The sequence below is a fragment of the Cucurbita maxima genome, unplaced genomic scaffold (genome assembly GCF_002738345.1).
Source record: "Cucurbita maxima cultivar Rimu unplaced genomic scaffold, Cmax_1.0 Cma_Scf00019, whole genome shotgun sequence".
Lineage (NCBI taxonomy): Eukaryota > Viridiplantae > Streptophyta > Magnoliopsida > Cucurbitales > Cucurbitaceae > Cucurbita > Cucurbita maxima.
The window spans coordinates 1939521-1966374 of record NW_019272035.1 but is presented as its reverse complement, the minus strand read 5'-3'; the positions used below and the strand labels follow the sequence as shown (position 1 = coordinate 1966374).

Genomic DNA, 26854 nt, shown 5'->3' with positions numbered 1-26854 from the left:
CAAAAAAAAAAAAAAAAAAAAAAAAACCCTCAAAAACTTCACATTGTTCATTTAATTCTCATACCTCCCACACAATGCAGCAATCTTGGTTAACTCCTTTTTCGCCTTTTTTCGAGAACACCGAAGCAAAAGTATTCGAACCTTCGGCATTGACGACACCAGTGGTGCACAATATCGAGTCTTTCCTTTTCGCATCCTTGATCATGGCTTTTGCAGCTTCTCGCCCTCCCTCGTCAACTAGACTCGCCGAGTTTCTACCTTTCTTGAAGGAAAACGACCTTGCCAGCCCATTGAACATGGTGGAGAAATGCCCCATCAGCTTTGAAATTTCAATTCTCACAACCCCACAGATCCCAAACTTTGATTCTTTCTCTTAAAGAATCAGTTTCTGAACATCAAACAGCTTATGATCAGTTAAATCCAAAGAAAACTATGGATTAGAAAAGGAATAAAGGGAAAGGTGTTTTGCATAACAGCTTCAAGCCACTAAACGTAATAACAGGACAGTCAAAAGGAGTGGTTTCATTGAGTAAAGAACAAGATCTGACTCAGAAAGTTAAGAATCTTATACTTTTATGTAACAGGAAGGACATGTCACAGTGAATTTGTAAGCCATTATCACAAGATTTCTCAGAATATTGTAAAGAACTCACAGGAAGGCTATTAAATTTCGAGGAAAAGCATAAATGTAAGACAAAAAGGACAAGAATTCTGGAAAGTTGACCAATTTTCTATCCCCAACTTGCCTTGGATAAACATAAAAAATCAATCCAGTTGAAGCCTCTCATGAGAGATCCCACATTGGTTGGTTGGGGGTGGAGAACGAAACCCTCTTTATAAGGGTGTGGAAATCTCTCTCTAGTAGATGCGTTTTAAAAATCTTGAAGGGAAACCCGAAAAGAAAAGCCCAAAGAGGACAATATCGGCTAGCAGTGGACTTGGACCGTTACAAATGGTATCAGAGCCAGACAACAGGCGATGTGTCAATGAGAAGGTTGAGCTCCGAAGGGGGTGGACACGAGACAGTGTGCCAGCAAAGGGGTGGATTGGGAAAGTCCTACATCGATTGGAAGAAGGGAGCGAGTACCAGTGAGAACGCTGGGCCACGAATAGGGGTGGATTGTGAGATCGCACATTGGTTGGGGAGAAAACAAAACACCCTTTATAAAGGAAAGCCCAAAGAGAACAATATCGGCTAGTGGTGGATTTGGGTTTACAAATGGTATCAGAGCCAGACATCGGGCAACGTGCTAGCAAGGAGGCTGAGCTCCGAAAGAGGTGGACATGAGGCAGTGTGCCATCAAGAATACTGGACCTCAAAAGGGGTGGATTGGAGGGGTGAGATCCCATATTGGTTGGAGAGGAGAATAAAACACTCTTTATAAGAGAAAGCCCAAAGAGGGCAATATCTGACGTAGATTTGGACCATTACATCTTCTTTCTTCCACTATGAGAAAAATTTCCTGGTATCTTTTGAACTTTTCTCAGCTCCCAAACAAAAGCATATGCTATGATTTGCAGAACAGATTCATATACTTTCATATGCTAACACTCTAAATTGAAAAATCTCTTCATTCAGTGCTACAAATTGCACAATCCTTTAGAACAAACAATCCCACAAAAGCTGTAAGACAAGAAAATCACTTCAAATTTTCTCGACAACCAAACAAACAAAAAACAAAAGGGAGAGAAAAATTACGGACAAGACAACAAAAACCCAGATTTCATTTCTTTGATTCTGTCAACAGTTTCATATACAACCAAAAAACAACGCATTCAAAATCCAGAACTCAAACAAAGCAAAGGAATTAAAAAAAAAAAACCAGAAAAACAACCTTGGTTTCTCAGAAAAAATCCAAGTCCAGGATAATGGTAGACGAGTGAAGCAGCTTACAGAGGCGGAATACGAGGAAATCGCCGTAAAACAGGGCGGCGGAGGGGATTCCGACGAACTGGGTCAGCAGTTTGAGTAAAGAAGAGGAGGAATCGATCAGAATCCATAAGAAGAAGAAATAAGAAAACGGAGAAACCACCAAAACTCTAATCCACCGGTTAACTGTATATAAATCATTCCTTATTCAGTTTTTTTGACCAAAAATATATAAAAAAAAAAAAGTAAATAAAATAAAATATTAAAATTCAATTAAATTTTATATTTGATAGATTTAACTTCTTAAAATTATAAATTCAATTAAATTATAAATTTTTAAAGGTTTAAACTACTAGATTAAACTAAAAGATTATTTTATTAGACACTAATTTAAATATTAAAATACAACGCTTCTTTAAATTAGAGGTATATAATTATATCGCTCTCCGAAATTAGGTATATACTTCTTTTAAAAAAATAAAATATTTGTTACAACAGAAAATCTAACTAATGGTATGCTAAAGTATATATTATCGAATAAACATAAATTTTTTGTTAATTTTATTATTATATAATATCCGACCACTCTTTAAAATAATTTTTTTTAATTAATTTAATATTTTTACTTGTATTAAAAAATAAATATATTTTTTAATATTTTTAGTACCCATAACAAATGTCATGAATGAATCAATATATATATATATATCTTTGAGTGAACCAATAATTAACGTATTTTATACATAAAATTGGACACTTTTTAATAATTTTGGTCACACGTGGAAGATAAGAGACGAAAATATCAAATCCCATTAATATATGGCTTCAAGAAGCCTTGTAAGAACCACATTAAGTCTCCTAATTATTTTATTATTAGAATTGAAAATTCTCATCAAATTAAAATATGTTATCTTTTAAATTTTTTGTCAATTAAAAAATAATAATTACCCATCATTTATAAACGTGTCACTTCAATAATTATTGTCAAAATTATTATTATTATTATTTTATTAATATTATATTATCAACAAATAGATTAATTTTATTTTTTCAATATAATTTCTATTTAAAAACATAAAAATATCTTAATAAATCTAACAACGTTCCAATTTTTTATTATGTTGGAATATTAAAATTTGAGTTAGAGTGAGGTGAAGATTTGGTTATCGTGGGACTCGGAATATAATCTCCATCTGCAACTCTATTTCTCCTTTATTTCCACTTTAAATAAGGATTCTTATTCGATTTAAAACAAATTTTTATAGGACCGAGCTCTACAGGATAAATAAACATCTCTACTTGTAGTGTTGCATGAAAACATCTCGAGAGCTCAATAAAATCGACATAGTTTTGATTTTGAAACTTCAAAAGCTTCCAACCACAACAAATTAAGTTTCATTATTAACAAAATTATGTTGGAATAAATTGATAAAATACTTTATATTTAATTATCATTTAAAGTTTATTCTTAAATCTATAATTATTTTTACCTCATTCATTAATGAAAATGTTAAAATAAACTATTTTATTTATTTCATAATATTATTTAAAAAAAATACAATGATTCACTTATATCTAATCAAATAAAATTTTGAAAATAAATTTATATTTAATGAAAGACTGAATTTATAAAAAAAATCCTTTAAATTTTCTACTTTATTTCAAAAATACCCTTAACTTAAAAAAAAAAATGCAAACTATTAATTTGAGATGAAAACCGTTAATATATTGTTTTAAAAATACCATCGTATTAAAAAAATATCATTGAATTTTCAAAAAAAAATTAACCTATTAAATTTTAAAAAATATACTTTTATTATTATTATTTTTTTTTTAATTTCAAAAACACCCCTACCTTTCGTGTCAAGTTTAAAAAACACTCATAAATTTTTAAAAATAACATTAAAAAGTTTGTCCATATATTATCAGTCATAATTTTTTTAAAATTCTAAGAATATTTTTCATTTTATCAGACATTTTATCCTATAATGAATAATAATAATAATAATAATAATAATAATAATAATAATAATAATAATAATAATAATAATAATAATAATAATAATAAGACAATTATAGGTGGGGCCCACAGTCCAACTCCTTTTTTGTTGGGGAGGAAGATTTTAGAAAGTCTGTTCCTTTGGGATCGTGGTCCATACTTATTATCCAAATCTAAGGATAGAGAGAAAAGGTTGGGTTGTGTTTGGGTGTAATCATTCACAGCTTTATTTTGGTACACTCCACCTTTTAAAACTCTACACGTGTAGGCCAATGAATGGTCTTTTTTCGAATATTGTTGGGTCCCACACTTTTTTTTGACTGAAAAAGAAAACTCAACCGCAAATTTCAGCCACAAATTTTAGTTCTCACATCAATAACAATATATATATATATATAATTCTTTATATATTTGTTGTAATTATTATTATTTTCATTTTTTAAAAAAAAAGATTTATTATTATTTCTAAACTCATGTTTATTTTATATCTTTTTGTTAAATAATACTCTAAATTTAATGATGAAAAAAAATGAAGCTCCTAATAATTATATTTTCTTCTTTCTATTAGAACATTTATCACCTAAAAAACAGGAACGGCCTTTTGCTAGAAGATAATTGGGAGAGACACTTATGATTAATTTGTTTCACACGACATAACTTTATACTTTATAAATAGTGTCAAAACACCTTCGTGGATGGACCCTTCATGTTAACAGTAGCAATATTATGACTTCATTAGATACCTATGAAATAAACCACGTGTGTCAATTCAGGAAAAGCTACCTACAAAATGTAACTAGGAGTTCACGAGAAGAGTACTTGAAATCAAGATTAACCCTAGCAGTCAATGTAGTTATATTATTGGAGGTCGAGTACAAATATCATAGTGACCATTCTAATCATCCAACAACTAGAGTGTTAGAATCCTATCTAGCCCTAAGATATTGTCCCTAGAAAAAAAGATAGGAGGGGCATTTTGGGTATTTTAATAAAAAAAAAGGGTCCCACACAAGCGTAAATTATAGCAAATGAGAAAACGACACGTAATTTTTTCCAACTAAATAATCACGTGGGGCGGTGCAGGCAGCACATGCCGACATCCAGAGGCTGCCCAAATAATTGGCGGTATATTCAATCTACATTATTGATTTATAGAAAAAAAAATATATATATATATATATATATATATAAATATTTAAAAAATCAAAATAAATATCATAGCTAGTCTAAACTGAATTACTCTACATTTATTTCTTTTTTAAAAAAACATATTTTCTATTTCCTGATGTAAATAGCATCAAAATAAAAAATAAAAAAACACGATTTTTTTAATTAAAAAAAAAAACCTACCGAGTTTCGTTTACTAGAAAAAAAAAACCATTTTAATTAAAATAAATGCATGACTAATAAAAACTAAACTCCTTAAATTTTCGAAGTTCCAATAATTTATAAATACTATTTGTAAAGAAGTCTTGTAAAAAACTTGTTTTTTTTTTTTTATTTTATAAAATCATATTTACTGAAGAAAAAAAAAAACTTTATAAACTATTTTAAGGGTTTGAAAACATTTGGTAACAATTTCATTTTTAATATTCAATTTTTGAAAATTGTGCACAATTTCTTTTTTTTTTTAAAAAAAACTATTTTTTAGTTTTTCAGAACTTAATTTAGATGTTTTGTTTAATAAAATATTTATATATTAGAGTGGGGAATAAAGCATACCTCGTAAAGACATAAAAACCTCTCCTTAGCATGTTCTAAAACTTTAAGGGATGCCCAAAAGTGAAAGCCTAACAAGAATAATATCAGCTAGCGGTGAACTTAGACTATTACATATAGTATCAACTAGATAGTGTGCCAGTGATGACACTAGTCCATACGAATCATTTCTTATAATAGTGTGTAAACCTCTCTCTAGCAAGCCCAGAAAATAATACCAGTTAGTGGTGGGTTTGAACAGTTACAATTTATAACCTAATTCTTAAATCATTATCGAAACTATGAGATGAACACTAAAAAAAAGGTTTATGTTTTCTACCAGTGGGTTTAGGGCAAAAAGAGTGAACTTGTAAATTACTTCATATTTGTTGGCTCATAATTACTCACAAGAATTTAAGTTTATTGCACACAAATTTGACAAATTTGGTCAACAAAGCTATGAACTCATGTGGGTTGGGTTTGTGTTCTTATTGGCCAAACCCTAATCTAAGCCCTATTCAAGATTCACAACCTCTAAATTGAAGGCTTTTTTTTTTGGTCAACAACTAAAATGCCATTGAAAAAAAGTCACCATCTAAAGGCTTGAAAAGCAAGCAAACAATAGTGAAATATAGAAGATTTTGTATACTATGTTCCATCTTATAAGTTGCAGAAAGATAAAATGATAATGTAACGATCCATGTCTAAGATTTAGCACTTATGCGCTTCGACATTCTCCTGCATCGCATGTGACATAGTCATGTTGTTACACCTCACTTCTAACAGTGAAGACTATCAACACAGACCCACACGAGCTTTTTTACCATGTTTTGTTCTCACTCATATGTATCTTAAAAAAAATCCAATAAAATCACCCGACATAGAATTGTTCTAAGTAGGAACTAAATCAGTGAAATTGGATCCTAATGAACTCCACAAAACTGGAAAGGACGGAACCTATCCCATACCTCTCCAGTCCTATTAGTCACAGTGTGGGTGTCTTTTTCTACCAACCAAGTGGCCAAATCAATAATGGTTTAGAATGTTCAACGCGTAACTTCGATTATTTGATACCTTTATTCCCCTTTCTTTGCTTAGCCACAACTGAATTCTTGTTCCGAAGCCAAAAATGAAAGCATTTACATTAAAGATAATGTTCCCTACACTTTGACTGTGACATTTTTAGACACCAAAAGGGCAATACCGTCTTTCTTACCGGATCTTAGAAAGCTTTTAATGTAAGAAAAGATAACAAGAAAGGGTCATTCAGAAGTAATGATAGAAATTAGTATTTGTTAGTACACTCCGATTTTGTAACGGTCAAAGTTCATCGCTTGAAAATATTATTCTCTTTGGGTTTTTTCTTCCTAGTTTTTCCTCAAGATTTTAAGACGTGTTTGTTAGGGAGGGGTTTCCAACCCTTACAAAGAATGCCCTCGTTAACCGATGTGGGATCTCACAATCCACCCCCTTCAGGGTCTAGCATTCTCGCTGGCACTCGTTCCCCTCTTCAATCGATGTGGGACCTCTCTCCCCCCAAGCTACCCCCTTCGGGACCCAGCATTCTCGCTGGCACACTGCCTGGTGTCCACCACCCTTCGAGGTTTAGCTTCCTTACTGACACATCGTTTGGTGTTTGACTTTGATACCATTTGTAATAGAACAAGCCCACCACTCGCAAATATTGTACTCCTTGGGTTTTTTTCTTTTGGGCTTTGACTCAAGGTTCTAAAACGCATCTGTAAGGGAGAGGTTTCCACATCATTATAAAGAATGTTTCGTTTCCCTCCCCAACCGATGTGGGACTTCACAATCCACCCCCTTCGAGCCCAGCCTCCTCGCTGACACTCGTTTCCCTCTCCAATCAACATGAGACCCCCCAATCCACCCCCTTTGGGGCTCAACCTCCTTGCTGGCACATAGCCCGATGTCTAGCTCTGATACCATTTGTAACCGCCTAAACCTATCACTAACAAATTTTTTTCTCTTTGGACTTTCTCTTCCAAGCTTCCTCTCAAAGTTTTAAAACGCATATGCAAGAGAGAGATTTTCACATCTTTATAAAGAATATTTCGTTCCCCTCTACAACCGATGTGAGATCTCACATATTGTTTAATATGTACAAAAGCTCTAAGTTCTGACAGCAAAATATTCATTCAACACATGATATTAGTGAAAAAGTAGTTCACCTACCGAGATCTTGTTTAAAGCATGCAAAATAAAAAAGTAAACAGTCATTTCTACTTTTGACATTTCAAAGACAATAATTAGCTGGATTACCTTAGTCGGTGAAAGGCATGAGAGACTCACCTCAAAGCGAAAAGTGAACTAATTTGTCCTCTTCTTCAAGTGATCAAACTGAAATTGTCTTAACAGCTGCAAGGACTGATGAGGTCAATGCCATCAACATTCCAGCCAACACGCGCCTGCAGAGTTGCCTGAAGATACAAGCACCATTTAAGACTCTTGTGTGTGAATGCAAGACAGAGAAAGAGAAAGGTGGTCCTAGTTAAATGGTAATTCACCTCATTATCATACTCAACAAGTAGTTCACCAATAAATTGCTAAGTTCTTGTTAGGAATCACGGATCTCGATAGAAGTATGATGTTGTCCACTTTGAGCATAAGCTCTCATGACTTTGCTTTGGATTTTCCCAAAAAAATCTTATACCAATATAGATGTATTTCTTACTTATAAACTCATGATCATCCTCTTAATTAGCCGATGTGGAACTCTCCATCAACAATCCTCAACAGTTCTCTCGGTTGCAGGGTGTCGATTTTCACGCTAATATTTCCATCAACAATTATAGCCATGGCTGTCTCTACAGAATACTCCACTAGTCTATCTTGAAGAACAGATGCTAATTATTTTCATTGTCACATAAAAAAAGGAAACAGTTCAAAGATTCATAAGTATATCAGTAATCTACCTCTTGACAGTAAATCAAAACAATGGTTGCATATACATCAAGAACATTAAGTAACTTCACTTACTAAAAGTCATCATCAGATAATCTGTAACAGTCCAAGTCAACCACTAGCAGATATTGTCCTCTTTAAACTTTCCTTTTCAGGCTTCTCTCAGAGTTTTTAAAACGCGTTTGCTAGGGAAAGGTTTCCACACCCTTATATAGAATGTTTCGTTCTCCTCCCCAATCGATGTGGGATCTCACATAGAGTAAGAGGAAAACTATACGATGTTAGCACCGACAGATTACGTTTCAAAATTGATCCCATTTTCAATTAAGTGGTAGGTCCGTCCCTTAGCTATAGATTGCGTTTCAAAGTTGATCCCAGATTCAACTAAATGGTAGGTCCGTGCCTTAGCTATGGATTTTAAATATCTAGTTTCTGGGAAAGGCATACAAGACGAAAATGTAAGTGGATCATTGCATTGATAAGGAAATAAAGGCAGCCCAAATTCAAAACAAACAGTCTTAGAAGACGAATTCAAGCAAGATCTAGCAGAAGAATCAATGCACCAATCAAGTCACAGCCACTATCAGTTTTAGCCCAAATTTTTGGGCCCATATAAAAAGTTGTCGAAAGCATTGCGTAAATTTTACTTTCCAGTAACACTAAGTGAAGCCCCATCCTTGAAGAACTTAGAAGATGGCTTCATCCAGTTCAATCCTGATTTTGTTGCAGCCGAAGCCATCCAGTTCAATCCTCTTGCTTACAAGAAGCACTTTGATCTCTACTGCAAGTCAAATCCCATATGAAAGATATGTAAATCTTGGTAAATAATCAATAAACTCTTTAGAATGAAGATAAAATGATAAAGAGTAACTATTAAACTAGTCCTCCAAATTCAGGAATTCATCCTTCAACCATTATTCTTTACTATAACATGTCACAAATCGCCAGAGGTCTAGCGTCCTTGCTAGCACACCGCTCTGGATCTGATATCATTTGTAATAGCTCAATCCCACCGCTAGTAGATATTGTCCGTTTTAGCCCATTACGTATTGTTGCTAGCCTCACGGTTTTAATACGCGTCTACTAGAGAGAGATTTCCACACCCTTATAAAGAATGTTTCGTTCTTCTCTCCAACCGAGGTGGGATCTCACAGTGCTTAATTCAATGCTTTTGATTCCAACCCCTGACTCTAAATTGAATTATGATCTATGAACGCCTACTATAAACATTCAGAAAGTCGTTCAATCAAGCAGCCATTGTCAAAAGTCCAAAATTACAAGTCCATTTCATGTCATTTTGAAACTCAAAACCTCAATAAACTCCATCCAGTGAAGTTCCACTAGGAAACGATTCCTCATGCATTCCAGTAAGGAAACAAATTCTTCGAACTACATTTGGACTAAAATGAAGGTTTCGAGAGATCAATGACTACGCTACAGCTCCTTTATCTGTTTCTCAGCATCGAAACGAAAAGTGAAAACCCTAAGGATTCCAGACAAGATAATACATGAATTCTATCGATGAATCATGAGCTGGAAAATGGATTAAAATGCGAAAAAAGAGTTGAAAAAAGCAAGTCCCACCGAGAACACTTTTAAACGATCAAAATAATGGATTCGAGAAAGTCGAGCGCCATAATTGCAGGAGCGAATTGCTCAAAGAAGTGGAGCCCAGAAATTTCAAACGAGAGAGCACGCTCATTTACCTGATTCGCGCCTCCGAAAATGATCACAAATTATGAATTCGCGCCCAATTTTTCTTATTGAAAATGGTTGTGAATCAAATGTAATTAACATTGATCTTTTCACCTTATCCAAATTATTACAAGGCCATTTATGGCTTTGTCAGTTACTAATTTATAAAACCACTTTGGGAGGGTTAATGGGACTCGGCCAAAAAGTGTCGCCGTGTCTGGTGTTTCAGTCACCTTTCAATGGCTCTCTTAATTACGTGCAAGGAATTTTACTCGTCGAGTAATTGGAAAACAGGCTAGTCTCCGAAAATGTCCATTCTTTTGTCGTTTGGGCCCAAAATCTTGCTTGCTGAGACTGGACTTGTAGTCTTGCTACACTACACGAAACGAGTGACAGGTGAAGTTGAAGTAGATACAATAAGTATAAAGACTCTTTCTCGAGCTTAAGTGTGGGCGATTCAATCACATGTGCTCGATTGAATATACAGTCAATGCCGATTTCCATTTCTAAATCTCGTACTTTAAACAATCCTTTTTGTACCGATCAAAATGTTTGCATAATTCAACTAGTGTTAGCATAGTCTCCTAATCGTTTTTAGTTTTTTTTATAAATTAATAAAAAGCTGTATATTCAGCCTCACCAAATTTTTTTCTTTTACCAAAATAGAATAGAGCATGCTTAATAATACACATACATACATATGACGGAATTCATTGCATATTTCAACCAATTTTGGATATGCTACAAAAGATCAACAACAAATTCAATTCCAAAATGAAAAAAAACACTAGAGGGGGCATAAAATGATGGGAAAAGCATTGTTATGTACATATTATTTACCCCACGTGACTGACCTAGACAGATGAGGAATAAAATATAGTGGTTCGATCTTCAACCTTCTGATTATATTCATATATATATATCAATGAAAAACTTGAGGGGCAGCATAAAACTCACTCTCAATGAAGCCTGGTCTGAGATCTTCTTGCCACAAGAACTTCAATGGAAAACAGACAAGATGTCCTCTAATACACTTCAGTTTCTCCATTGGATCTATCATCTTTACTTCCCCATTTGCATGGTTTTCTATCTTCTCAGCAGCTATTCCTAAATCTAGTGTGTTATGATCAAGTTTGCACTTCAAATCGGCCAAACTTTGGCGTAAAGATGATCTGAATTTGGCAGAATACATTATGAACAAAAAAGATAAAAGCTCTTAACGAAAAATGTTAAAGACGACGATGATACGTAGTTGTTTGGTTACCTTGAGTTTATGTTGTCGTTGGGGATGCAAGAAAAGACATCTTCATATATTGCTGTGTTTTCCTGCATTAAATTCATAGCAAATTTTCAATATCATAGTATTGGAGACATCAGAAAGGTTACTATTTCTCGTTTCCCTCGTTTCCTTGTTTTTGTTTTGGAAAATAGAAGCATTTGTTAAACGAACACGACTCTTTACAATGGTATGATATTATCCATTTTGAGTATAAGCTCTCATGGCTCGACTCCTTTTTCTTTTGGAGTCTTAGTCATTTTTTACTATGCCTTTAAGGAGGCTCGATTCTTTTTCTTTTGGAATCCTTTGTTCGACATTTGAGGATTTACCAATCTATTGGTATGACTAAGTTTTATGGCATGACTTTGATACTATGTTAGCAATAACGGATCTCCACAATGGTATGATATTGTCCACTTTGGACATAAGCTCTCATGACTTTGTTTTGGATTTCCCCAAAAGGCCTCATCCCAATAGAAAAAGTATTATTTGATTATAAACTCATGATCATTCCCTAAATTAGCAGATGTGTGACTTTCATCATCAAACAACCTTTAGTAACAGTTTCAAATTCTCATTTTTCATTTTTCATTTTTCTTAACCGTTTTTTAAATTATGAAGAAAAATTTAAAAACAATTAAATCAAGTTTCTTGTTTTGTTTCTAATTTTATTATGGTTCGACTTATAAAACACATAATAAATATCTAAAACTAAATATATCACATAAATTTTGGGTACTTAATTCTAAAAACTAATTTTCATACAAAACTTGTGCATTTTAACTTAAAATTTTAGAGAACGAGAAACAATAAATGATTATCATACATTTTTATGTTCTTTTCTTATGAAAAAAGACAGAACAAAAACAATTAAAAAAACGAGAATGTTGATGATATCTATTAGTATACAAAACTAGTTACTCTCACCTTTGCCGTAGCTATCCATAAATCTTTGTACGTTGCTTCTACTATAGGATCAAGGATTTGACTGACCTGAAGTGATCAAGGCATATAATATAAGTTGAATTTGTACGGTCTTCAAGTAAAATGGAAGATATTTGTAATGATTGGAAGTTTCTGAGACAAATGCTAATATATATACTAATTAGACAAACCTCTCCGAGATGAAGACCAAGGTGCTCACACCACAAGGAGCATCGTAGACTATGAGCGAATTTTCCTGCCTTCCATGGCTTTCCATTCATACATGAATCAACAAACTCTTTATCCTCAATAATCACCCCAATCTGCAGTAGTGGGAATATGGTGGTAAGAATGAGTACATAGACGACCAATATACTTCAAAAATTTATACAGCTCACAATGATACACCTCAGAATCTCTGGATCCAAGTAAACTTCTATCGTTAATGTTGGAGGAACCAATAAAGGTAATGCAATCATCGATTATCATCAATTTGCTGTGCACATACACCTGAAAAATGAAAATCAGGTAGTTCATTACAAGGTCAAATTGATAGCGTTTTTGAACAACTTAAACTTTTGATATTTTTGAAACATTTTGTTTTGGTTTATTGTAGCAGTTAGAACAAATTTCACAGATAATAATAACCAACTTTTTTCGCTTTGCTATGCAAGATCTGTGCATATATAAAGATTTCTCCCACCTGGTGAGAGACTATGTAACAGTCCAAGTCTACCACTACCAGATATTGTCCTCTTTAGACTTTTCCTTCTGAGCTTTTCCTCAATGTTTTAAAACGCGTCTGCTAAGGAGAGGTTTCCACGTCTTTATAAAGAATGCTTCGTTCCCCTCTCCAACCTATGTGAGATCTCGCAATAGAGACTTTTATTATATGTATATAGATAAATCCGGATCCATGAGGGTAACTATTGAGGATGATTGGGAGTGAGTCTCACATGAATTAATTTAGTGGAAGATTATGGGTTTATAAGTGAGGAATATTATCTCCATTGGTATGAGGCCTTTTGGAGAAGCCCAAAGCAAAGCTATGAGAGCAATTTCTCAAAGTGGACAATATTATACCATTGTGGAGATCCGTGATTCCTAACGGTAACCAATAACGAATAATAAAAGTTATGAAATAAATAAACAAAGACAAACCATCTGCATATTTTGGGGAAGCAAAAAGTACCTGACTAGTGGCAATTGGACCACCATCAAAAAGTCTGCCATATGATCGGAGGCCACAAAACAAGATATAATCCTGTGTTTTAGAACCCAGTAAAAGATTGAGACGGTACAATATCGAAGTTTTTTCCCAACTAATTGTTCGATACTGCCAATGCATCAAGGCTCGAACAGTTGCAGCACCATTATCATCTACACCACCCTGATGGATGCAAAAGGGACAGGGAGCATAGACTCCATGAAGCCATATAAAAGGCAGTAGAAAGAGCTAGAAATTTAGATTTAAAAAAATGAAATATACAAATATGTACCTGAAATCCAGGTAAGAGTGGTAAAACAATAATAACTCTAAAACATTGTTTTTCTTTATGAGCCAGCCATATACGTTGGTATAGTGTTTCCAGAACCCGATTGTGGATGGTCTCATCCCCTGATAAACCTGATATGAAAAACTGGTTCTGGAAGTAAAACAAGAGGGTAAAACTCATTCATCATCTCATTTAATGACACATTGACAGAAATGACGATTAGTTATTTATCTTTCTTGAGCTCATTCATCAAAGTAAAAAACCACATCGGTAAAAAAAATTGTAGCTGACTTGATCCCACATCGGTTGGGAAGGAGAACGAAGCATTATTTATAAGAGTGTGCAAACCTCTCACTGGCTGACGCTTTTTAAAAATTCTATGGAGAAGCCCGAAAGGAAAAATCGAAAGAGGACAATATTCGCTTAACGGTGGGCTTGGGCTGTTACAAATGGTATTAGAGCCAGACACCGGGCGATGTGCCAGCAAGGAGACTGAACTCTGAAGGGGGATGGACACGAGATGGTGTGCCAGCAAGGATGCTGGTCCCCGAAGGGAATGAATTGTGAGATCCCACATCGGTTGGGGAGGAGAACGAAGCATTTTTTATGTAGGGTGTGGAAACCTCTCCCTAGCATACGCATTTTAAAAACCTCGTGGGAAACCCCAAAATGGTAAGCCCAAAGAAGACAATATTTACTAGAGGTGGGTGTGCTTGAGCTGGGTATGGTACTGAAAGTATTGTTCAAGAATAAGAAAGAAATTGATTCCTGATTGGCTAAATAACAGGTAGAGAAGCAAGTGCAAACCGTGCACTCATTCTGTTCCACTATTACATGCAACCAATAATTTGCTTCTTTTATCACTCCATTTTTTTCCCCTATTTTTAATTGTAAATATCCAAATGTGAATTGTATTACCCGTAACATAACATTATAACCCAAAGCCTAGTTGTTACATTAGCAGATTAGTTTCCTTTAGTGTGATAACTAGCTCTTTCTTTTTTAGGATTCTTGTGATGGTAAATGATTCTTTGAAGAGAATAATTTTTTTCCTTCTAAATAGTGTCCCAAGGAAAAAAAAAAAAAAAAAAACTGAAGTTCCCACGACTAAGCTTGTTACCTCAATGTAGATGAAGTGTTTTGCCTCTTGAATGGCAGAACAATAAGCAGCATGGATGCTTGCTTCTGGTTTGCTTGTTCCTGCTGACCACTGGCTGACACTTCTTATTACCTAAAATCAACCAGCAGACATATCCATGAGTGCATATATAATATTCTTAATTAAGACGAATATGTGTTTTAATCCTCAAACTTAAGAATCTTAATTGTCATTAACACAGAATATAAGAAGTATAGGTAACCTGACAATTGGTGGTAGTAAGAGGACCGATTTCTTTGACCTCGTTTACAGCAACAACATGATTGCTTTCATGTTCGGTTTCCAACCAATCATCTGAAGTTTTCATATATGTCGGAGTATCAGTAGTAGCTTCCCTCGAAAGACCAAAATCACCAAACTCATCCAAAAATCCAAATTCATCGAACAATCCATTTGCTTGTTCATATTGGGTCAATGATTCAACATTGTATGCCTGGAAAGAATCCATAGCACTACTTTGTATCTCCATTTGTTTGTTCATTTGACTATTTCTTTCCATGTTAGAAACTGGAAGTCCACCAACTTCCTGAGGCATAAGTAATGGTATATCTTCCTGTGGTGATGAGGAGAAAAAGAAATCTTCCGTGTTCTGCTTTTGATGATCTTGCTCTGAGCCTTTATTTTTGAAACTCAACTCCGTGCTTCTTCCCATGTAATGTGGAAGGACCATGTCATGTTGAGGCATTAATAGAGGTATTTTTTCTTCATTTGGGGCTTTATCTCTCTAGAATAATTCTTTGACATGTTAGAAAGGAAAAATTAAAATTGAAAACACATGTATGTGTTACAAGATTGACCTTGGCATGGTTCCACCTCTGAACAAAGTGACGAGCAATATCACGGCATGGAGATCCCCAAAGAGCACAGTGAACATCATGCCATGGCATTCGAGGACACTTCTCCCGCTCCAATTCATCACTCATTGTGTCTTCCCAAGAATTTGGTTCAGATTCTCTAACACAAGAAAGGTGGGAAAATCTATAATAGAAGTTCCCTAAAACAAAGTATACTTCCAAAGAAGGAAAAACTGAATATTTTTTTCGAAGTTGATGAATATCTCTTCTGTTCAAGCTGGCATATGCATGCTTGAGAACGCAAGAATAGAAAATGGTGATATTTTAAATTGATTACAACAAGTTTCTCATTTTATTCGTGAAGAATAATAGCTACCTGGGGTTGTAATAGTCCTTTCCTGGCCATGTATAAGGTGGGAAATCACTCACTTTATGTTCCATTGTATCATAGCGGCCAAAGCACAAATCCAAACCTCCAATGAAGCAAATGTGGTGATCAACGATGACAAGTTTTTCATGATGTGACCTGCCATTATACCATGGAATGGTGATGAATTGTTTGAAAACAGAAGTAAAATATACAAATTTAAACATAATCTACCCAATGCTTACCAATAGTAAATCCCAGTTGACATATGATCAGGAGAACGTAGTACCTTAATATTCTCATGAATATTTAGAAGCCTCTTCTTACTATACCTACTGTTAATTTTCAGAGCAATAGGGACCTCTTTATACATTAAGATGTAAATCTGCAAAACATTAGCTTCAAAGTGAAAATAAATTCATGATGAGTTCTAGGAAATGTATCATAATAATAACAACAATAATAATAATGTGTGTAAACTACTCAGACAAAAATTGGAGGCTGTGTAGACCCACAAAGATTCAAAGTGAAACCAAATAATAGCTAGAGTAATATGCACATACATAACTTCTAGTATTAGAACTTCATGAAGAGACGATCAGAAGTTTAAGGCTTTAAGCAAATTTTATTGCATTCTACGACATCAGCAAGATATTCAAACTCAGTTAATGCCTAACAATGCAACAAAATCCAGTATTTTAAAATAAACTGTTAATTCACTCGGATATTGGGAATTGCTTAAACACCTTGACACCTTCTTTTGCCTTTGTTTCAAGCAATGCATCAAGCCGTGAAGAAGAATGATTGTGAAAAGGACGTCGCAAATAAAGCTCAGGGCAAAGCCACCAACCAGTGATGAATATCTGCAAAGAATGTTAGACCACTTAAGTTAACGATGAGATTTGACAAGCATGTTGTTTCGTTTTTCATGTGGGCTATAGAACCTCAGATTTTGCAGCCTCAATAGAACAAGCGATTGCTTCAAAAGCTGCCCGGCCATCTATGAACCATTGAGCTTGGCTTTCATCATCACTCAAACCTCTCTGAGGAGCAAAAGAACCAAAGCGATGAGGGTGGCACCAGCCATCTTTGGATCCAAAACCAGCATCATTAATTGCTGAGACCCATTTTTTGACTTTGGCGGTACTTGTGGTTCTGAACCTCATATTTCCATTTCCGCCTCTAACCTTTTCACAACATTCTGAATTGTCATTAAATTTGAACGTGGCACATGAAATCTCTTCCCCAAATTATTAATTGTTCATGAGACTTAATATCCAATCATAAAGAAATCAATGTTGAAGATTTAACACGAGGAAATAAATATCTGAGTTCCCTAACCAGCATTGCCAGACAAGTTCAATTTCATAACCTCAAATGAAGGTTTCAGCTCAACTTGACCTTGCAGAAAATTGTTTTGGTAATAAAAAAGTTGTGTAAAGAAATTAGATAGAACAGGACGAAGTACAAAAGATGGGTGGAGTTACTGCAAATCTTGAAATTGAAAATAAGAAGAGCAAAAAGAAGAAAAAACGCACCTTAAATGAATAACGTAAAGGATTGCGCTCCTTGACATGATATGCTAAGCATGCTTGGGATCCCTCCTTTTCTTCTAATGTTGGTAGAACATCAAAAACAATTATATCTAGGAGTTTAGTGTCCATGGGATCAGCAACCAAGGCCAAGAAACCTGGTTTCAAAACAGCCCAAACCTGTTTGTCATCAGGGGTTGTCAAAAAAACCGTATTGGTCATTGAAAAAAGAAGAGGACATGTTGCAGTTATATGCAATTCATAATTGTTACAATGTGGGAGTATTAATAGCAAGGGTAAGAATTCCACTGATAGAATATAAATATAAATAATTTTCTTCTAAAGCAGTCAACAGTAACAGGAACTAACTCGTCATTATGAAATTTAAATTCGATCAAAAGCATCACATGAGTTAAGTAAACAAACCTTTTTCCAATTGTACACGCAGCAACTGCACCAATGACATGCAAAACATTTTATACTAGAATCAGATCCTGTTAGCTGTTTCAAATGCTTCACCATTAGGTAACCTTCTTTCAACTTCGGACCGTGTTCTCTTACAAATGACATCTTCGAGACTTCTAAAAACTTGCACACCTGCTTTCCAAGATTACTTAATTAGAGAAACTGAGAAGGTGTAGGGGTTTAGAATTAAATTTCATTGATATCAAAGTACACCAAAACTAAACGAGACAAGTTGTTATTTATTTCTTTGATCAAAGTTACTGGTCTTTCTAAAAGAAGCAGATGTTTCAAGAAAATTTTACACTCACCTCACGAGTATTTACAATATCCAAGTTCCCAAAGAAGTGATTTAAGTAACCCTGCATTGCTAGCTTTGCCTTGTCTGAAATGGACCGCTGTCCTCCCATTGCTGGCTTAATGATGGGTAAAGCAGCAACAGAAGGAACATTCCTGTACATTTTAAAAGATCAAATTTTGAAAGCATCAATAACTCCCTTCTCAGTTCTTACCCCCCAAAAGAAAGAATAAGACGCACAATATCGATTTAACCGCCTAAACCCACCGCTAGCAGATATTGTTATTTTTGGGCTTTCCCTTTTGGGCTTCCTCTCAAGGTTTTAAAACGCGTCTACAAGGAAGAGGCTTCCACACCTTATAAGGAATGCTTCGTTCTCCTCTCCAACCAATGTGGGATCTCACAATCCACCCCCCTTGGGGCCCAACGTCCTCGCTAGCACACCGCCCGGTGTCTGACTTTGATACCATTTGTAATAGTTCAAGCTCACCGCTAGCAGATATTGTCCGCTTTAGCCCGTTATGTATCGTCGTTAGCCTCACGATTTTAAAACACCTCTGCTAGGGAGTAGTTTCAACACTCTTATAAAGAATGTTTTGTTCCCCTCTCCAACCGACGTGGGATCTCCCAATCAATCAGAAGATAAAATGATTAATTTGGTATAATGCATAATCCCCTTTTATTAGTTACCTGTTTTTTGTTGTTTGTTCATCATGCAAAGGAAATAACCCATCATCAGACTCGTCATCATGATGGACTGCAGCTGTATGGTCTACTATTCCCAAGTTGTGAAGCCATTCTTTAACCTTGTATGTAAACATGACAGGACCAATCAAAACAAAAATTTTTGTGACAAACAAACTAAAGAGGATCCAAGTTTCACATTTCAGGCCCTTGTTCATAACAATTTTAATTTTGTTCTTCTATTATCACACTTATTGCTGAGAATTTTCGGCATTCTGTATTCTACTTTTAAATCACTGTTTAAATATCCGTAAAATCGAAAACAGGTAGTTTAAATTTTTTTGTTGTTCTTTAAATTTAACGAAGACCTCAAAACTGTTTTTTATTATTATTGTTATTAGAAAAATGGACCTAAACTAACCAGGCTGATTCGGGATAACGCTAATGGAGCAGAAATGTTATAGATAGAAGTGGTTTGGAATATGCCATGTGAGCCAAACCTGTTCTTGTTTCTCGTGAAGTTCTTCAATAAATGCACGTCTCTTCAGCGCAAAATGTAAATATAGAACTTGCGAGGCTTTCTTCACTAAGCTCCATATAAACTGTTAACAGTGAACTTAATGTCAGCATCATTTTTTCACAGTTGTGTCAACAAGTCAATTTTAAAATCGTGCAACAACTTCTAGAACTTTAAATCTTTTCAGCTACGAGATGTTTTTTAAAATTCACAAATCTATTGAGCATAAAATTGAAACGTTTACTCAACAAGATTATATCAGACACAATTTTGTGCAAGTTCGTAAATTGTAACTAATGTCAAGTAAGTTTGAAATCTATTTAACATAGTTGAAAGATCCTACCGACACTTTTAAAATTCAAGAATGTATAACACATAAATGATAAAATATTAGTTAATTACTCTATCTCTACCAATCATTTCGGAAAATTTTCAAATAGAAGACTTAAACACAGTAATTCTTCTCTTTCTCATAAACAGGTACTCATCAAATTTTCTTTCCATATTCTGTTTCACAGTTGAGCGCATTAAAATTTCACATTAACAAAAAAAAGCATCTAACAAATCAACCTTCCACATCTTCGCCCAAAATCGTCTGAATACACCGCAAAACAAAAGCAAACAGAACTGCGGAGAAAGATAAACAGATACCTGTTTGTATTGAATTTCAATAGTGTAAGACAACAGCAAGGGACTAATATCTCCAGTATCCGGCCGCGAAACCGATACAATGGAAGCAATCGGCAGCTCCTCAAAAACCCTAGCTGATTCTCCACATTGCCGGAACGAATGCGACGATGAAGCCAACCTCGGCGGCTCTGCTTCCGACGGAGTTGTACCACTGGAAATCAATCTCTCCGTCGACATATCAAATCAACGAAGTGAATTACAGAGAGTTCATGAAGGAAAACGTCGCCAGAAGTGAAATTCTTGCAACCAATTGACAAGTGAATTTTGAAATTGAAAGATGAGCAGTTCGTCGTATGGTTTTCCTTTTGGAGGTAACTTGAAACATAAAAACCACAAAAAGTTAGTTATTTATAACGAATAGGTAGTGTTCAAGGGAAAAAAATTTCTACGCCAAAATGTAAAATGACTAAATTACCCTTCGAATTGTGTGGATTTATATATACTAAATTTCAACAAAAATAAATAAGTATATATTACGATGTTACTCGGGACCCTTCGTAATATTTCAAAATTATCCTTACGCTCGGAGTAAAATTTCATTAAAATGTTGACGAAAATTGGAATCTCAAATATTAAATGACCCAAAATGAAACCGAGATATGTATAACGCAAACAGTTACAAGTCACTACCACACATTTGAAGTATGAATTTATATTCAAAATTCTAATATGCTTTTACTTTTACGGTAATAAGAAAAAAAAATGGTAATTTAAAATATTTATACATAGATTAAAAAAAAATTAAATGTGTATCTCAACTTGTTATTAAAAAAGAATTATGTTTTATTATCTTTTTCAAGTGTTTTTATTTAGTTTTATTATGCTTTAAAATAATTAATTTTAGTATAACCGCATTTTTTATTTTTCGTAGTCAAATTTGATTTAATTATTTTTTTCTTTCTTAGATGGAAAATGAGTCAATTTGAAATTTGGTTTTGAGTGTACAAAACTATTAATTTCATTTAATTACTTCATGATTTAACTTAACAAAAAAAAATTAAATCATAAATATGGATTATTTTTATTATTATTATTATTATTTCTTTTTGCGTTGCAAATGAAGATTCGTGGAGGGCAAAATGGTAACTTCACAAGCCCACAAGTGACAGAGTGGTGCCCTGATTAGCCAGGGGGAATAACTCAAAGAATATCCAACCTTTTGTGCTACCTACCAAGAATATGCCAAATGGATGTATGTTTGGTTCCAACTTGGGGCAATTATAATTTGTGAAAAGGACTTCATGTAATAAATTTTTTTAAAATATATATATATATATATTATTAACACTCGAACATAGGTTAGCTAGTTAAGACATATATTCTTCACACTCCCACAACTAAAGAGAACCAACTCGAGCATAAGTTAATTAGTTAAGATATATATTATTTGTTAAGAGACCTGAGATTTGAATTTTTTACACTCCTACAACCAAATAGAGTCAACTCGAGTATAGATCAATTAGCTAAGACATATATACTTAGCTAAGAAATTTGAGATTTGAATCTTTCATACTTCTACCACCAAAAAAACCAAGAAACTGCTCGAATATAAGTCAACTAATTAAGGCATATATTCTTGACTAAGAGATCGAGGACTTGAATCTTATTCACTCTCACAACAAGTTAGAGTCAATTCGAACATAAATCAACTAGTTAAAATATATGATCTTGACTAAGAGATCCAAGGCTTGAATCCTCCCCACTCCTAGGTTGGATTCAACGAAAAAAAGACCAAAAGTTTATAATTAAAAAAATACGTTTAGAATTGATTTGAAAAGGCACTTTTTTTTTTTCAACCCACTTGAAATGGATAGATTACGATCCGAACCAATTTGGTTTAGGCACCCTAATATGATATCGTTCAAATTTGAATTCCGATCTAAAAAGCTAGAGTGAACATAGGAAGGAAAACAGAGAAATTGTAGAATATGGCATCGAAGCAATTAGCTGAAAGTTGTACCAACTTCAACTCCAGTTTCGACAGAGGCAGTGAACTTTGGCAAGAGCGGCCATGTAATCATCAGACCTGAAAAGAGGAGAGGCATTTTGCTAATCAATTGAACTTAATGATTGGTTGCACAAAAAAGCATGGATTTCAAAGGAACTATGTATGGTGGATTCAAACCTCTGTCCATATGGAGACTGGCAAGCTGCAACTATATGCTGTTTGGCAGCATCCAGTTTTTTCTGCACAAATGAAAGTATAATCCCAGAAAAAATATTTCCCGCTCTTGCACGGAAAAAAATACTACAAGAATGTGAAAATTTAAACCTCCGACCTCTAAGAAAGAAATATATATTAATTACCGTTGAGTTATACTCAATATTAACAGAAATATTACACGGGATCACGTATTATGTTGGTGTCATCTCATCTCCTCATGGAAGACAGTTTGATTATCGTCCATAAAAATCATAGCCATGGATGAGTGTGCTTTCTTGTTTAATGTAGCAAAATGGGTATCAAACTAGTGGCATTAAACTAGTGGCATTTTAAAAGTTGAACTTCTACTGGTCTAGAGACATGTTTGGAGATATTTTTAAAGTTCTAAGTTCCAATTTAATAACTTAAAATGCTTGATGGCCAGCTCAAGTCCACCGCTAGCAGATATTGTCCGTTTTGACCCGTAACATATTGTCATCAGTCTCACGGTTTTAAAACACGTCTACTAGGAAGAGGTTTCTACATCCTTGTAAGAAATACTTCATTCCCCTTTCCAACCGATATGGGATCTCACAATCCACCCCCTTAGGGGCCCAACGTCCTCGTTGCATACCACCTAGTGTCTAACTCTGATACTATTTGTAATAGCCCAAGCCCCCACTAGTAGATATTATCTGCTTTGGCCCGTTATATCTTGCTGTTACCTCACAATTTTAAAAAAAACGCATACTAAATAGAGGTTTTCACACCCTTATAAGAAATGTTTTGTTCCCCTCCCCAACCGATGCTGATCTCACAAAGCTTCTCTTTAAACTAGTGAGATAGACCATAAACACAATCCAAAAATTGGGTCCCAACATCCCAGCTATCAAAAATAGAAACAAAATGCTTGATCCTAGTTCTGTAGCTCTCAAAGAAAGGCTGAATAGCATAGTTGTGGAAGAAGGAAAAAGGACAAGAATATAAAGATTCAGGGTATTATTTGACTTTTCAGAGACTAAGAAACAATAGGTTGCAGGGATAGTTAGCAAAAAGGTAAAAAAAAGTTGGAAGTCTTTTAACCAAACCTCTGCTTCGTGATAAAGCCCAGCATATAGAGAAGCATAAAAGTATTCATTCTCACGGCCACTTGAGAAGGCAGCAACAAGCTATGGAGTAAAAACAACTCTTTAAGTCAGATCATAAGCTAGAAACTTAAACAACACAGGTAACAAAATGGTGCATTGAAAAGGTAATTATGTAACGGCCCAAGCCCACTGCTAGTAGATATTGTCATCTTTGGACTTTTCCTTTCGGACATCCCCTCAAGGTTTTTAAAATACGTCTGTAGGGAGAGGTTTTCACTCCCTTACAAAAGGATGCTTCGTTCCCCTCTCTAACCGACGTGGGATCTCACAATCCACCCCCTTCGTGGCCCAGCGTCCTCGCTGGCACTCGTTTCTCTCTCCAATCAATGTGGGATTTCACAATCCATTACCCCTTCGGGTCCAGGGTCCTCGCTGGCACACCACCTGGTATCTAGCTCTGACACCATTTGCAACAGCCCAAGGTCACGCACACAACCCGGTGTAAAAACTTTGAGGGCAAGTCCGAAAGGGAAAACCCAAAGAGGACAATATCAACTAGCATTGGGCTTGAGCCGTTACAAGTTAAGAGATGGTTTGTCAACAATATCGAAAATCATTTTAAAAAAGAAGCATACATTTGAAAAAACCAGAAACCCCAATTGAACATGGAAGTTGTAATGATCAAATGGCTGAAAAGAAGAATTGAAGATAGAGGAAAATAGAGAAAAGTTTCATACTTTCTCAGGATGGCCACCATCTTTAAACATATTATAAGCTTCCCTCATGACTGGTCGTGGATCTCTACCTACCTAAATCCATGATTCAAACTTCCAAACATGATTTAGGATGAGTTTGCTATAATGGTTATGAAAGATGTGCTTAACTCAAGAACACGAACTCTCATAATTCATCTCAAACTCACGAAGATACTCTTATAATCATATAGCAATATTTCATCCCTGCTTTTATCATCTCATAAATATTAGCTTACCTCAAGAAATCGCCTTCTTGCTTCATCAACTCCATACAATTGAGCTTCACAAACAAAGCACCAAATAGATTCCTCTGTGTCGCTCGGATTTTGTGCGACATCTAGTCGGAACTGCTCGGCTCCCTCTTCAAATCTAAAAATGGAATTCCTACTTCACTGTTCATACTCATCCAAATTTACATGGTTTCATTCATACAAATGCATTCTTGCCATTCATACAAATGCATTCTTGAGGATAGTTGGGAGGGAGTCCCATATTGACTAATTTAAGGAATAATCATGGATTTATAAGTCCTTTTGGGGAAGCCCAAAGCAAAGTCATGAAAGCTTAGGCTCAAAGTGGATAATATCATACCATTGTGGAGAGTCTTTATTTCTAACATGATATCCGAATCATGCCCTTAATTTAGTCATGTCAATAAAATCCTCAAACGTCAAACAAAGTAGTTGTGAGGCTCGAAGGTGTAGTCAAAAGTGACTGTAGTGTCGAACAAAGGGTTTTACTTTGTTCGAGGGCTCCAGAGAAAGGAGTCCGTCAAACAAAGTAGTTGTGAGCCTCGAAGGTGTAGTCAAAAGTGACTGTAGTGTCGAACAAAGGGTTTTACTTTGTTCGAGGGCTCCAGAGAAAGGAGTCGAGTCTTGATTAAGGGGAAGTTGTTCAAGGGCTCCATAGGTCTCAAGGTTGAGAGGAAGATTGTTGAGGATCGTTGGGAGGGAGTCCCATATTGACTAATTGAATCTCAAAGTGGACAATATCGTATCCCCACATTATTGCTAACATACATAACACAGCAGCAGAGTTTTACTCAAAACTTTTTAATGGTTTCAAATCCATTTATGCTTCTTTTCTGCACTTCTTCCTATCATAAATGTAGCATAAAAGGAAAATTGGGGCAGATCGGTACCTATCAAGGTAGTAAAGGGAAAGCCCTCTTTGCCAAAGATCTGATAACAACCATAAAGAAAATCCATATAAGTAAATAATGCACTGCTGAGAACTAGGAATGAATCACTAAACCTAACTCCCCATCATCCAATTATCTCTAAAGCAAGATATCTCTATTCAAATTTGAGAGTTGTCATTTCGTTATCATTAAGAACTTAGTTTATAAACAAACTGGTTGATAGTTAATCTCACAAAATCAATTTGAATTTTCAAACTAAACTATTAACATCGCTGCGAGGTAGAGAAACCTACATGCCTTTTGACGAGGATCCAATTCAATTGCCTTATCGAATTCTGCTAAAGATCCTGAAACATCGCCCTTAATAACAACAAAATTTACACGTATTCAAGCCGAAAATTCTGATAAACGAAGCATTATTACGTGAGTTAAAAGAAAAATCTACCTCTCTGAAGAGAAGCATTCCGCGTCGAATAGCAGCAACAGCGTCGCGAGGGTTGTTTCCCCCTGTTAGGGCGTCCCAAATTCCAGAGACGGAAGGAACAAACAATCTTCTAGATAATGATAATGGAGGAACGTGATTGAGCTTGATTCTCATCGGAAGCGAGCTCGGAGAGTGGAGATTTTCGAGGGGTTTAGTTGAATTTGGTAAAGAAGGCGCGGTGAAAGATATGTGAAACGAACGGGACATGGATATGGAGGGCTTGAGACTGGAAATTGCAGCCATTGATGAAGAACGCGATGAAGCTGAAGAAGATTGTGCTCAGCAGGGGAGTACTTGTGAGAATTTGGAGACGATGGCTCTGCACCGTCCATTTTTTAGATGATGAAGATAAGGCGCCAAAACGAGTAAAGAGTTTTTTTTTTTTTTTTTTTCCAGGAATTATCAGAAGCATTTAAAAATTTTCAGAGAAAATAGTAAGCCTGACAACATTTGTTAGCGGTGAACTTAGGCAGTTACAAATGGTACCAGAGTCAGACAAATGGCACCACAACATATGTTAGTCATTTGTTTGAGAGAGGAATGGAACATTTCTTATAAAAGTGTAGAAATCTCTCCTTAGTAGACGTGCTTTAAAATCACGAGATTGACGGTGATACGTAACAAGCTAAAACTGGCAATATCTAATAGCAATGGGCTTGGACTGTTACTACTATACGTAACTGGCCAAGGCGGATAATATCTACTAGTTGTGGGCATGGACTGTTACGACGATACGGGCAAAAACAAATAATATCTATTAGTGATGGGGTCAAGCTATTACAACGGCAAATACTAGTTTCACTTATTATTATCGAGATAATGGTCTGTCTTTTCACCTTCAACGTGCAACACATGCT

The 26854-nt window shown here is 35.0% G+C and overlaps 3 protein-coding genes and 1 pseudogene across 6 annotated transcripts in view; all 4 read right to left on the bottom strand.

Moving 5' to 3' along the window:
• LOC111493912 (probable protein phosphatase 2C 34) overlaps nucleotides 1–2039 on the bottom strand; it is a 4319-nt gene extending 2280 nt beyond the window's left edge. The window contains exons 1-3 of the mRNA XM_023143818.1: nucleotides 1836–2039; nucleotides 375–388; nucleotides 65–339 (exon numbers count right to left, since the gene is read on the bottom strand). Coding sequence (XP_022999586.1) covers nucleotides 65–339; nucleotide 375 — 276 coding nt within the window. The 5' untranslated portion in view covers nucleotides 376–388; nucleotides 1836–2039. The remainder of the gene's footprint in view (nucleotides 1–64; nucleotides 340–374; nucleotides 389–1835) is intronic.
• A 5649-nt stretch (nucleotides 2040–7688) lies between these two features.
• Nucleotides 7689–10249, bottom strand: LOC111493915 (annotated as a pseudogene).
• A 674-nt stretch (nucleotides 10250–10923) lies between these two features.
• LOC111493911 (phospholipase D zeta 2) lies at nucleotides 10924–20689 on the bottom strand. Its single transcript, XM_023143817.1, has 20 exons — nucleotides 20348–20689; nucleotides 19680–19781; nucleotides 19186–19301; nucleotides 18509–18650; nucleotides 18162–18332; nucleotides 17742–17915; nucleotides 17148–17390; nucleotides 16950–17066; nucleotides 16449–16588; nucleotides 16213–16362; nucleotides 15840–15996; nucleotides 15245–15766; nucleotides 15004–15114; nucleotides 13887–14033; nucleotides 13580–13777; nucleotides 12796–12897; nucleotides 12579–12710; nucleotides 12391–12456; nucleotides 11449–11510; nucleotides 10924–11356 (listed from the first exon to the last, which is right to left on the bottom strand). Exons 1-20 carry the CDS (start codon nucleotides 20561–20563, stop codon nucleotides 11107–11109), a joined length of 3318 nt encoding a protein of 1105 aa, XP_022999585.1. The 5' UTR covers nucleotides 20564–20689; the 3' UTR covers nucleotides 10924–11106.
• A 1479-nt stretch (nucleotides 20690–22168) lies between these two features.
• LOC111493913 lies at nucleotides 22169–26343 on the bottom strand. 4 transcript variants are annotated; one of them, XM_023143821.1, is made up of 8 exons: nucleotides 25959–26342; nucleotides 25807–25873; nucleotides 25514–25553; nucleotides 24609–24741; nucleotides 24355–24426; nucleotides 23618–23698; nucleotides 22512–22573; nucleotides 22169–22412 (listed from the first exon to the last, which is right to left on the bottom strand). In XM_023143821.1, the coding sequence occupies exons 1-8, from the start codon at nucleotides 26238–26240 to the stop codon at nucleotides 22352–22354; spliced, it is 798 nt and encodes a 265-aa protein (XP_022999589.1). In that variant the 5' UTR covers nucleotides 26241–26342; the 3' UTR covers nucleotides 22169–22351. The 4 variants fall into 4 exon arrangements, with proteins under 4 accessions (XP_022999589.1, XP_022999590.1, XP_022999587.1 ...); XM_023143822.1 differs by lacking the exon at nucleotides 24355–24426; XM_023143819.1 differs by lacking the exons at nucleotides 22169–22412; nucleotides 22512–22573 and having other exon boundaries at nucleotides 23263–23698; nucleotides 25959–26343.
• Between the last annotated feature and the right edge of the window lie 511 nt (nucleotides 26344–26854).

What these genes read in the sequence shown, in the direction of transcription:
- LOC111493911 (XM_023143817.1), bottom strand. Translation starts at nt 20,563, where the DNA reads ATGTCGACGGAGAGATTGATTTCCAGTGGTACAACTCCGTCGGAAGCA. An exon ending in TTGAAATTCAATACAAACAG is followed by an intron (nt 19,782 to 20,347) that starts GTATCTGTTTAT and finishes CACTGTTAACAG; the next exon opens with TTTATATGGAGCTTAGTGAA. An exon ending in TATGGATAGCTACGGCAAAG is followed by an intron (nt 11,511 to 12,390) that starts GTGAGAGTAACT and finishes AATTTAATGCAG; the next exon opens with GAAAACACAGCAATATATGA.
- LOC111493913 (XM_023143819.1), bottom strand. Translation starts at nt 26,240, where the DNA reads ATGGCTGCAATTTCCAGTCTCAAGCCCTCCATATCCATGTCCCGTTCG. An exon ending in GGATCCTCGTCAAAAGGCAT is followed by an intron (nt 25,554 to 25,806) that starts GTAGGTTTCTCT and finishes GGTTGTTATCAG; the next exon opens with ATCTTTGGCAAAGAGGGCTT. An exon ending in TCCCTTTACTACCTTGATAG is followed by an intron (nt 24,742 to 25,513) that starts GTACCGATCTGC and finishes TTCCATTTTTAG; the next exon opens with ATTTGAAGAGGGAGCCGAGC.